Source organism: Talpa europaea (assembly GCF_964194135.1).
Source record: "Talpa europaea genome assembly, chromosome: 6".
NCBI classification, from domain to species: domain Eukaryota; kingdom Metazoa; phylum Chordata; class Mammalia; order Eulipotyphla; family Talpidae; genus Talpa; species Talpa europaea.
In genome coordinates, this window is record NC_140072.1 from 56,432,129 (window position 1) to 56,444,964 (window position 12,836).

At 46.0% G+C, this 12,836-nt stretch overlaps 1 protein-coding gene across 14 annotated transcripts in view; it reads right to left on the reverse strand.

Moving 5' to 3' along the window:
- DYSF (dysferlin) overlaps positions 1-12,836 on the reverse strand; it is a gene marked incomplete at both ends in the record, with an annotated part of 204,204 nt that overhangs the window by 125,146 nt on the left and 66,222 nt on the right. For all 14 annotated transcript variants that reach the window (XM_084235744.1, XM_084235740.1, XM_084235742.1 and 11 more), the window contains 3 exons: positions 4,689-4,771; positions 8,397-8,440; positions 8,570-8,638. In XM_084235744.1, coding sequence (XP_084091870.1) covers positions 4,689-4,771; positions 8,397-8,440; positions 8,570-8,638 — 196 coding nt within the window. The remainder of the gene's footprint in view (positions 1-4,688; positions 4,772-8,396; positions 8,441-8,569; positions 8,639-12,836) is intronic.

Below are 12,836 nucleotides of genomic sequence, written 5' to 3' on the forward strand. Positions count from 1 at the left end.
GGCTTTTCGCAGAGGCAAACCTGGCGTCCCACACACAGATCAACTCAATCCTGGTTGCAAACTGGTGCCCAGCTCAGACACAGATGTCTCCTAAACCCAACAGCCATCTGACCAGCACATGCTTCTGGTGCCTAGGTGAACTAAGTGGTAGCTGCGGAGTGGCCTGTTTCCCAAACACACCTTTTCAATAATTCCCTCATTCATCTATTCGTTTGTTTATTCAGCAAACCCAACTTGGCATAGTGCTAGGCACTGAGAGAGACGGTTCTGCCGACATCTCAAGCCAGTGATTATTAATTTGGGGGCAGGGTCGCAGGTCCCCAGGTGCTAAGGATCATCCCCAGTTCTCTCCCCTGAGTCTGCAGACAGCTTGTAAAGTCAAGGGCAGTGACCACTGAGGCCACCCAACACAAAGCTTCTATTGAGCCCTCATCACCCTCTGCCAAAGCACAAGTGTTTTGGTGTGTTTTCCCTAAGCCCAGGGAATCAGGGCTGTGGAAGCCCCAAAACACAGCTGGAGCAGCCAAGCCCAACTCCATCACCTGGGAGAAACAAAAGGGGCCCCAGAGCAGGCCCTTCCTCCCCGAGAGCCGTGCCTCACAGCCTGGCGAACCTTCCCAGGGACACCGTTGTCACCCCTGGAGACACAGAAGCCATAACCTGTGGCCAGCCCACCAGCTCCCTCTGCCTTGCAGCACATCTCCCACGCCCACAGCTTGGCTGCCTGACACCAGCCCACACCAGGCGGCAGGAGAAAGCAAGAACTGCTGGGAAATCAGCATCATCTACATTCCAAAGACAAAAAGAAACTAAGTTGGGGTTTCTTTGCTGTGGAAAAGACTGGATGTGAGTGTTGTTCTGCAGCATGATTTCATACGTATAAGGTCACCAGGCATCCATGCTAGGTTTCACAAGCCTGGCGTGCCTGTTACCTTTTGAAGGGACTGAAGCTTCTAAAGAAACCACTCCTTTTTTGAAAACAAAATTTTCACTAAATGCTTTGGAGCACAGGGTCCAAGGAATACTTGAGTGTGCCCAGGCCAACTTGCGGGCAGAGGTGCTTAAGAGAGGAGTGTTAGGTTCTGTCCACCCTGGAAATAAAAACAAAAACATGAAAACAAAAACTCCTGCTTGGACCAAAAAGCTAGTAAACCATGAGGCAGGGACTAGAGAGAAAGAACCTATTTTTACAGTTTGATTTAGTTTGGGTATTGAGTACAGTGAGGAATGAAGAGAGGGACACTGCTTAAAACCCCCCAGGGTAGAGAGAAAAATAGGAAGAGTTGAAAGAGAAGTCAGAGCAACATGTTCTGAGGTGGCTTCAGAACAAGGGGGAGAAACTTGGCAGGGAGGTAACCTTCAGGACCTCAGAAAGAGATGAACTCTGAGGGAAGGAGTCTCCCATAGTCTCAAAGAAAGGCTCCAGTTTGAACAGTAAGTTTAATTCTTTAGTTCTTACAGAGATCAAACTACTAAACTGTACATTTAAAACTTGTGAGCTGGTTGCAAGAAGATTGTCCTTTGCGCCCAGAGAACGTGGTCCCTCCTGTGCCTAGGGCCCTGAACCACCCTGGGTTGTCTGTGACCTGAGCGCCATCTAGTGACCAAATATATATCTGTTATGGTCCCTTAAAATACTCTTGATGACCCTGAAAAAGAGGCAGGCTGGCGTCACCTCCAGAAATGTAGCCCAGCTGGGGAAGAGGGTTAAACACTCCCTAAGGTAGACCAGAATGCCCTTCCTCCCATCCAGCCCCTCAATTCACTGCCCCCTACTCCTATATGTCCGAAACAGCAGTCAAAAGCTATCTGAACTGCAGTGAGAGGAGGGGACTGCATCCCAGGGCCAGAGCACCCACAGTTAGGAGCAGGAGCAGCTAGGCAGGAGAGCCCTGAGAGCAGTGCTTTCTGGAAGGCAGACTTTGTGTATCCTGCCAACTACTAGGACTGACGAAATCAGAACAGCAGAGTCAACAGGTGTTGAAGCGGAACTGGGGCACCTGGGAGTTGGTTGTACAACTCTACCTGTGCATGTTTGAATGTTCTATAATCAAAAGGTTTTTTAATGTTTCAGAGAACCTAGAAGAAGGCTCTCTGAACCTTCTTCAAGTTGGAAATCTCAACTTGAAGAGTGGAGTCTGCTAAAAATTGGTAACCTGTCCTCCAGGTAAAACTCAGAAAAGAGGACAGAAACCCACCTGCCTGCAGAAAGACACCAACACTAAAGGCATCTTGTTAGAGAGTGAACACAGGAAGGAGGGGACTAAGTGCCAGTGCAGGGAAGCAGCATCTGTAAGATTCAGGAGAAACTTCACCTGTTAGGAAATGGTCTGGAATCCTCAAAAGAGTACAAGACAGACTTTGTGAAACAAAGCAAAACTGCTGGTAGAAGACAGGGAAAAAAAAATAAACAGGAAAAAGAAACTATAAAAGGAGTGACAGAGGGAGAAAAAGACATGATAAGAAACTCAAAATCCAGTAGCCAATTTTAAAACCACATGGGAGGCAGTAAAAAGCATAATTGGCACGGAGGGGGGAAAAAATCACATTAGTGATGCAAAGTCAATGATATAATAAACAGCAAATACTAACCTTAGGGTTTATTGTGCACAAGACACTCTAAGAACTTTATCTTGTCACTGGCTCCTGACAACAACCTAATGAGGCTGGGACTAGTAAGAGGGGACGAAGCCTTATTCACTGGGCTACAAAGATTAGCAGAACAGGAGCTGGAGCTGCTGCCCGCCCAACACACCCTGCTTCAGTCGTCCACAATATTAGAATACAATGTTAGAATAAAAGAAGTTATCCCTCCACTCAGATGTAAGAATTCATCATGACTCAAACAAAATTCATTGAAAAGATGGAGCAATATAATTTCTTACGCATCAACAAAAAGGTACATTCCCCCAAGCATCATCTAGTCAGGAAAAAAAAAAAAAAAAAAGACTACCTACAAAGAAGTCAGATCAAACAGCTCTCAGAAAATAAACCAACATAAATTCAAAATAGACGAAATACTTAAACGCAAAAATATTTAAGAAATCGAGTTAAATATAATCTTGGAGCTTGCTGAAGGCAAGATGGGGCAGAAACCATACTTTCATCATTTAAATAAGAAATACTGAAAATAAGTACAAGAAATTGGCAAAAAGGTTTTCAAAGGAAACAACAAAATAAGTCTAAGGAGACTGAAAGGAAAAGATGAGAGAATAAATAATTAGAAAGGAAAATTTTAGAATTAACAAACAAATCCAAAAGTTGATTCTTTGAAAAGTCTGATAAAGTATATGGGGCAAGGGGAGGTTTCTAAGGACTAATTATGAAAGGAAAAAGAAAATGCAAACACATGTCATGAGAAATAAGAAAGGAGAATACACCACAGGTAGAGAGACTTGTTTGATTTAAAAAAGATTGCTCTGAACAACACTATGTAAATAAATTGCAAGGCCTCAATGTAATGAATGCTTTTCTAGGAAACTATAAATTATGAAAATTGACTATAGTAAAAGTAACAAACTAAAAATAACAGGAGAAACTGAAAAGTTTTTAAAGAGCTAGAACTACACCCACTCAAAAGGGCACCCAGCCCATATGGTTTTATGGGTGAATTCTTTCAAACCCTCAAAAGACTATATTCTTATGTTATATAAACTGTTCCAGATGTTAAAGAAGACTTTAAATCATTTCAATTAATTTTACAGAGCCAGCATAACCCAGATACCAAAACCTAAAAAATAATAAGCAGATATAGCAATTAAAGATAATAGAAAATTTAAAAAATAGGCCCAAAAACACATTTAGGAATTTAGTAGGGGATAAAGATGGCATTTCAAAATATAGGGAAAAGAATATTCAATTTATAGTGTTGATATCACCAAAGAACAATTTTGAAAAAAGTAATGTTAGAATCTTGCCTGTTCACTAAGGGAAAAATTAAGATTGGGCTACATTAAAAAAAAATGTTAATTTCTATATGTCAAAAGCTATTAAGTGATAAAATAAAACTGACAAGAATCATTTACTACATATATGACAGAAAGTCAATAGCCACATATACACAGAACTCTTACAAAGCAATGAGAAAAAAAAAATACCATCAGAAATATGGATAAGAACCAGCAGTTTACAATAGAATATAAAGTTTATGCATATGTAACATCTGAATATAAACTAATTATTTAAATATTTTAAAATTTGCATTGGTTAATTCCACCAGTTACCAGTGAAATGAAAATTAAGGCAATAAAAAAATTCATCCATTAAATTAACTAAGCTTTCAAAAACAATATTTTACCTTTTTGCTGAGGGTGCAACAACTAAGTTCATGTAAGTCACTAGCATGTTACTAATGCAGTCTTTTTGAAGACTTTTTGATATATACCAAAACCTCTAGAATGTTCACATATTTTTTGATGTAACAATTTTACTTCAAGGTCTTTATCCAAAAGAAAAATCATGAATTGCATAAGATTGTGCTACAAAAATATTCAATATAAAGTTAATTATTTATAATTTGTAAAATACCTAACTACTCAGCATTAACTAGTTAATGTGGATTATGGTATATCCATGCATGGAATATGTGTATTTGATATTTAATAACTGAAAACTAGAGGTGCAAGTCACGTAGGGGTGCGATGAGGGGAACCCAGAGGAGCAGAGAGCAGAACAAAGTGGGGACTTACCTTCTATTTCTCCTCCAGGGGCAGAGATTTTGGACATACTCAGGTAGGTGGTGGCCACGATGTCATTGTGGGTGAGGCGGTCCCTAGGGCAAGAGGGCAGAGAGGGCCTGAGCACAGGCAGGGACCCCAGGCCACAGGCCACAGGCAAGGAAATGGCCTCACTAGTACATTGTTAGGAGCGCCAGTCTTCACATTGGCATGATGCCTAGTAATCCTAAGGAAGATGAAACTGGAAAGAAAGTGTTGCTTGAGACTCCCCTAGAGGATGCTAGTCCATCTTGCCAAACATGGGCATCCCATCAGCCCACAGCAAGCTACCTGCCAAGGGTGGAGAGGCAGGAGGCCAGAGGCAAGACACGGGGTGAGGGGGGTAAGAGATTGCTCAGGGAACCAGACCCACCAAACCCAGGGAGAACAAGTCTTCTGGGGCTCGCTCAAGAAATATCTAGACCAAAAGGAAAACCAGGTGACCTAGAAGAAACCATCTTCAAGGTCTTGGTCTTAAGTAGGCAGTGTTAATGCACAATTCCTTTTTGTATCTGCCTTCATATGTGACAAAACACTTTTAAACTTCTTTTATCTTGAGGGATATTCATAGCAGCCTTGAGGAACTGGTACTTTTATTATTCTCCATTGCACAGGTGAGGAGGCTGAGGCTTGGAGCTGGAAAGTCCTTGCCTACGGGTCAGTCTAGGAGGGAGGGTCTGAGCCAGTTACCTCTCCGACCCTGCAAGGATGTCTCGCCACCACCACCTCTAACAGCATAGGGGGCAGTGGGCAGGCTCTCAAGAAGACTAACTTATTGATGAATCCATTAGCCAACACATCCTGTGCAGAACCCCTCTGTGCCCCACACCTTCCCCCCTTAATGATAATATATTAACATTATTGAGCACCTACTGAAAGCCAAGCACTGGGGTAAAAATATCATGTGACTCATGCCATTTGCAGCAACATGGATGGAGCTGGAAGGGATCATGCTCAGCGAAATAAGCCAGAAATAAAAAGAAAAATTCCGGATGGTCTCACTCATAAGCAGGAATCTAGAAAACTTAAATAAGGGACCAGGAAAAAGAATAACTATAAGAAAGAAAATATCACAATCAACAAACAACTATGAACCAGAGACACTCTATGGGGGGTGGGAGGCGGGGAAAGGAGGGAGTGGGGTCAAAATAAGGGGATTGTAATTGTATGGGGAATATAAAAATAAAATTTAAATTTAAAAAATATATCATGTGACTAAGCTCACTTAATCCTCAAGCCAGCCCTGTGCCAGCGCTGCAGTTAACCCCAATTCTATCAATAGATTGGGAAGCTGAGCTTTAGAAGGTAAAACAATTGCCAAGGTGACAAAGCTGGGATTGGAGGATGCATATGCTTGGTATAGAAATGAGAACTATGATTGCAGCAACCTGCTGCTTCTCCATCTATCGATGTTGACCCCCAGGGGACATTTTCGGAATTGGGGTGGGGGAGAAGGCAGTATAGAAAGAGGACATGGCTGCTGAGAAACATCCTATAAACATCCTACTATGCACAGGACAGTCCCACAGCAAAGAACTTCCTGGTGCCCGGGTTGAGAAACACTGGGCTGGGCTAGACTATCTCCTTCCATGGGTGCGTTTTCCTTCTTCTTTCTGTACTTTGGGCATAGACGGCTTCTGGGGATCACACACCCAGGTCCCAGGGTGAGAAACACACGTAGACATGGTAATGCCATTTTCCTATAAATCATAAACCCATGAGACACCGCATTTCTGCTGCTCCCCTCCTTCGTCTTTGTATATATTTCCCAGGAAGGGGAAGGTGATTAAGCTTCCACTTTAAAGTTTTCCACCTGATGGTAGGTGGGGCCGGGATGGGAGTTACATTAGGAAGAGTGGAGAGTCAGCCCAGGTCTTTATCATTTTCCCTAGTGAATGATGCTAATAAGAATGGGAAAACAAAATCTTCCTTAAACATGTTACAGTGAGATTATCAACACCAGATAACAGACATTGATGGCACTTTTAAACCTATTTTCTGACCAACCCCTAGAAAAGACCAGCAGAAAGGGATGGGATTTCTGACCTCTGATCTTATCTGAATTGGATGAGGAAGGAAAGAAGACAGAAGAGAGGCTTTGTTTCTGCAGGGAGTAGGGGGGTGGATTTTTTTTTTTTTTTGGCTTTTTAGTTTTTAATAAAAAGGTATTTTTAAAGAAGTGAATGGAAGATTAAGTTACAGAGAAAAAGGCCATATGGACTACATCATAGTTCCAGGATCCAGGTAATCACAAAAGTTTATCTGAGTTTTCTGGGAAGAAAGCACTTTTTTGGAGAGGAACTTGCAGCAGCAGAATGCTTGCTGGCCAAGAGCTGGGTTTTGGGGCTTGGGGTTGCTTTTGGAAAATACAGCGAGTCTGAAAATAGACTCACAATAAAAATGCCACTTCAACCCAAACCAGAGAGGCAACCACCAGATTCCGTAATGTGTTTGGATTGTACAGTATGCTGATGCCTTTGACACAGCTCACACGGCCTCGGGCAAAGCCTGCCCACCACATACAGACCCACTGCACCCGTGTGCATGCAGGCACACACACGTGCTCGTACACACCGCGAGATGAGATGCAAAGATGCTTCTGTGGCCATAAGGCACCTTTCTCCCCCAAACCGCTTCCCCCACGGAACATACCAGCGGCCAGGGCCCTGGAGGCCTCTCCCTCCTGGCCCTCCCAGCTGTTCCCTTCCTCTCCTCTAATTCTCACAAGCTGTTTTCTTTAGGCCCAGGGAACTGGCGTACACTTTAACGGCTCTGTGGCCTGGGGGTTTTCCCTAGTCTCTCATTATCCTCCTGGCTGGGGGGTGCCATGGGCTTGAGACCAAAGGAGAACACGCTGGGAACCGCACAGCCAAGACTTTTGGGGGGCAGAGAAAGGACAACTCTCTCTTTAGAAAGGCTGTATTTAGCAAGTCCTGGAGAGAGCTCACGTGTGGACCCCTGAGACCCCCCCAGTGTGAGAGAGACTGCCTCAGCATACGAGGTAGCACAGCACAGCAGTCAAGAACAGAGCTCTCAGAAAGCAGCAGGCTTGGCTGGAACCTGGCCTTGGCCACTTCCCAGTTGTCACCTCAAGCAGGTCACTCAATCAATCTTTGCAACTGTTGCAGAAACCAAGCTAGGATCAGATGAGCTCATGCCCTGGCACACAGTGGGTACTCAACAGTGTTAGATGTTTTGTCTCAGAGGGCCATGTGGCTGTTGCCCTCACCCATCGCAGCCTGCAGTGGCATCTTGGCCCACCTACGCAGCCTGGGAACTTTCCATTCCACCCTGCCAACCATGGGGCATCACAGCCCACCTTCCCAGAAGTTCTGCTCTTTCTGGACTCCTTGCCTTTGCCTGTGATACTCCACCTGAACTTATCCCAACCCCACCTCCTCCGGGAAGCCTTCCTGGTCCCTCCTGCCTTAGAGGATCTGGGGCTCCCAGAGCCCTCCCAACCCCACCTGACTGCCCTTCTAATCTATATCAGAGCATAGGCTGTAAGCTTCCCAGGAACGCCCCATACCCTCTCTTTCTCTACCCCCACCCTAACCCCTCCCTCCCCCACCCCAAAGAGGAGACTACCAGACCTGAAACAGACTCTCCCACCATGTGCAGCCTGAACTAAAGGACCCTTGAGGACAGTCACCTCCGCAGACTCCAAGACTCAGAACTCACCAGTCCATGACACGAATCCTCATTTTTTCACACATGGAGGGAAACTATGAAAGGAAGAGAGACAGGTTGGGCTGGTTCTTTTGAAGAAGAAAAAGTCTGAGATGGAAACAAGATGCTGGGGAGGCTGGGACCCCAGGAGCTCCTGGATAGGCCACGAGGAGGCCAAGGCTCACCATGGCAGGCAACGTGATGCTCTGGTTCCACTGAGGGTTGGCTGTCTTCTCCAGGATCTTGCTGCAGAGCTAGAAGACACAAATACAGATGGATGGACCTCTGGCCTTCACAGGGCACCACCACACCAACCGGCGGCAGTTCTCTGCTATGCTGGCCACTGTTCAGGCCAGTGCAGTGGGCTCAGATAAGGGAAATTTTTGCAGAGACAAAGCCCAGGACAGACCAGAGCAGGGAGGTGGGAAGGGTGGGGTGGGTAGACTGTCTAAATGCCCCTGTCCTCCTATCCTTACATCCTACCGAACTTCTGGATGGAAACCCCCCTCCTGTCACTCATTATGGCCATGACTCTAAATGGGAGAACCCTGAACCCAGATTGGCTTTCCCAGGGGCCCTACGCCATGAGGCACTCCCCTTTGCCCATCAGCCCAGGTCTCCTGCCCCTTTGGAAAACTATGAACCCCTGGAGATTAGAGATGGGGGAAGAGGCAAGAGGAGATGGAGGGTCAGTCTTCTGGCTTCCGAGAGTGAGCAGAACTTGAGTGAAGTACAAACCCCACAAGCCACAATCAGCCCCAGACCTCCTGCTCTGAAGATTGGATGTTCCACAAACAAGAAACCTAACACAGGTGAAGCCAGATCTGAACCATCAGCTCCTCTACCTTCAGACTGCCCTGAAGTCCGCAAGTCTTCTAGGGCTTCCTGTGCCCTCGGGAGGCTCCCACTGAGAGTCACTGGGATATGGGTATAGAGGCCTGAGTCCCATGTGGGTCCAGGAGCTGGTCCCCTTGCCACGCCTGAAGCCAGCACCGCCTCTGGCCCAAGATGTCCCTTCAGGCTCCACATCTTGTTCCACGCCCCATGCACTCAGCTCAGCAGCACCAGGCTTCCTCCTTCTCCAAGCTCCTGCTGTCCTCCTGCCCTTCTCATCTCTAAGCCTTTTTTAAACCCACCTTCACATCTTGGTAGAGTTAGTAAAACTAACTTCTGGAAAAAAGGAAAAACCATTTGTCCATCTGTATCAAATACTTAAAAACAGGTGTGGGGCCTCCCTGGTGATGCAAGGGGTTAAGCACAGCACTGTGGGGCTATCTTAAGCCTCTGTAGCATGAGTTCGATCCCCAGCTGGCCAGGGAGATACCCACATGGCACAGCAGACCTCTCCTGTCTTGCCCGCTGCTCCCCTCAGCAGTGTATTTCAGTCCTTCTGCCTGTTGTGTTCCCCACTCTGTCTCTGGTGAATCCTCTCACCCCCCACTCCTCTGGCCTGTGCCCCAGTTCTTGTATGCATAAGTAAATAAATCTTTTTTAAAAATAAAAGAAAAAAAACAAGTGTGCCCTCTGACCCAGTCCTAGGAACGTCCCACTGGAAAAGCAATCAAGGACAAAGATTCCCGTACCCTGATGATTGTAGAGAGTTGTGTATCAAAGAGGAAATTTGTAAATAATAATCATTATTATCCAAAAATAGGTTAACTGTTGTGATATTCATCTCAAAGGATATTATACAGCTATCAAAAAAATGATTTCAAAAGTATTTCATATCCATTTCAACATTAGACGACAAAAACAGTTTCCCTATTGGCATATGTACCGTGGATTCTCCTTACTGATGGTAGTAACATGGGTGGCATCAGCAAGCCCAGAACCATGGCTCCAAGGGGAGCACGGGGTTAGGTCCCCAAGAGCCTCTGTCACAACACCTTCATCCCATGACCTGGTCTATGTGTGTCTCCACTTAAAGACACTGTTCTTCACATATCAATTCATTAACACTGAGCTCACATCTGCAAATGATCAAGAAAGCACCACAAGGACTCTGAGGTTACAATAAAGTGATGAGTTTGCAAGGATGGAGTCCATGAATAGAGATGGTCAACTGTAATCTGAATCTAATATTTTTCCAGTAGTGGGGAAAGAGACAGCTAGAGAGAGGAAAGCGTACCTAGAAGGAAAGGCACACAAATGTTATCAGTAGTTATCTCCAGAGAGGTGTGGGTGCAGAAATACGGCCACAATTTTCCCCTTGGTTTTCTCTGATATTTTTTCAATTTTTTCCAATTAATTGGTTTTATTCTCACATTTGGGTGTTGGGGGTGTCTCCTGCTCTGTCCTCCAAGTGCCTCTTCTTTCCTTCTCCAAAATCTTTCACACACACACACCCCTCCTCTCCCTCGGTCAAGTCAGTTTTGATTCACATCTTAGATTATAGTGCCACCAAGCGTCCATAACAGGAAATGCAAAGAGGGTCAGGTGGGGTGAGGGTGCACACAAAAAACTGAACTCTTCAGATTAGAATGCAGTAAGAAAAAGTGACTCACAGGCAGACTAGGAGAGGGACAGGCAGAACGAGACAAGCAATATAGGTAGCCAAATTGAGGGTGAGGGGAAAGACCACAACAAGACGGGCAGAGAAGAAAAAGGGGAACACAGAGGCCTGGGGACCACATGAAGAGGCCAACCAGCTTGGTCTTTCAAGAGGGAGGGCCTTGACCACTTCCTTCATGATGAGTTCCCTCATTCTAGAGGGGGTGCAGCTTCTTGTAGGAGCCCAAATACCTATGAGTTTCATACAATCCCTTACCTCTCTCACCTCCCCTAGACATTTGCACCTTCTATTAAAGCTCCCAGACCCAGCTTAGGCCATCTCAGACAGAAGAGAGAGCGAAAGGGATAAGGTGCTGGCAAGGATCCCGGAGCTCTGAGACTTAGCAACAAGGCCTAAGACTAGCTACCCACCCATCACCCACCATGGTGGGAATGTGGAATTAAAAAAAAAAATCTGGAAACATGACTTTCCCCATCTGCTAAATTAACAGAACTGATCCCAGTCCTTAGGGTAAGTGTCCCACAAGATGGTCCAGCCAACCTTCCTGCTTCCTTCCTGCCTTCATCCTGTGGGTCCCTCCTGAGGCCGGGGGCAGGGCAGCAGACCCCAGCCCCAAGCCCAATCAAAACTACACTTGGATAAGGACCTGCAGTGAGCATTTACACCTTCGTGTGAAAGACTATTAAATCAGAGTTACCCCTCCAAGAAATATCTTCCCTGAGATGCCGAGTTAGATTGGAAATGGAGGAGCCAGCCTAAGGGGGCTCCCAGTGGCCCCCTGATGTCAATTCATACACTCTACACAGCAGTGACTGATTTTGACATGCTGAATTAACAAAAAGTGGTGACGTCCATGTCAATATTCAAAAGGGTAGCGTGGGGAGGAGAGCTTTTCCTTCCAGGAAAACACCAGCTGATGGAGAACTGATAGAGAAAATCACCGCTTTGTAACCCCAAGTAAATGACTCATTCAGGCAAGGGCAGTGGCTATGTGGGCACTGGATAAGCTGTCTCTAAGAAGCAGGATATCCCCACAGCATCAAGATGTGATCCATGGATTCCTTGCAAATTACAAAGGAGAACATGTATACTGACAAGGGTGAGGTCTGGAGACACCACTCTTACCAAGTGATCAACCTATCACCGCTGATGAAGGACAGCCTGACACCACTACTTCCTGCTGTGATGAGAAACCCCCACTTGACAGCTGGGCTGCAGAGCTGCAACCACAGAGAAAGGAGGTGCCATTTTCTCACTCTTCCCAAGACTGTATGGGCTCATATTGGCCATGGAGATGGGGAAAGAAAGTTAGGATGGGCAGGATCTGAACTCCTTATATAGAGAGAGCTGTGCTTGAGACTAACTTTTCTGGTAGTTGTTCAAGGAGAGAACCCAGACTAGAGAACAGACCCACGGTTGTGTGGTCCTGGGAACTGGTGACAGTGGCCATGGGGCAGAGAGAAAAAATGGACCTTGGTACATGCTTGAAGTCAAGAGCTAAGGGTGGCATGTTTAATGTAGGGAGATTGATTTGGGGGGCGGAGAGGAATCAAGGCAGGCCCATATTTCCTGCCCTTGATGGTGGCACCTGGTCAGGATGGAGACTCCTGGAAGTAGGGCAGGTTGGGGCAGAAGTTGAGTCCTTTAAAGGATCAAGGTCAACAAGTGGAGATGTGCAGAGGCTGGGGTGGGAGGGTGGGGCAGGCGGCAGGAAAGGGCAGAGTTAAGAAGAGCTGAGGGAGAACCCTGTAGAACAGAGATGGGTGAAGCCTGGGAGTGGCTAAGGCTGGCGGGGAAAGCCTGTAGTGTGGGCACACAAACTCTGGGAATGGTCAGTCTGCATGAAGAGGAGATAAGGAAGGGCTAGGCAGAAATCAACACAGACCAGAGCACCAACCTATTGAGAATTGCCTGCTTCCTGGCAAAAAGGCAGCTGCGAG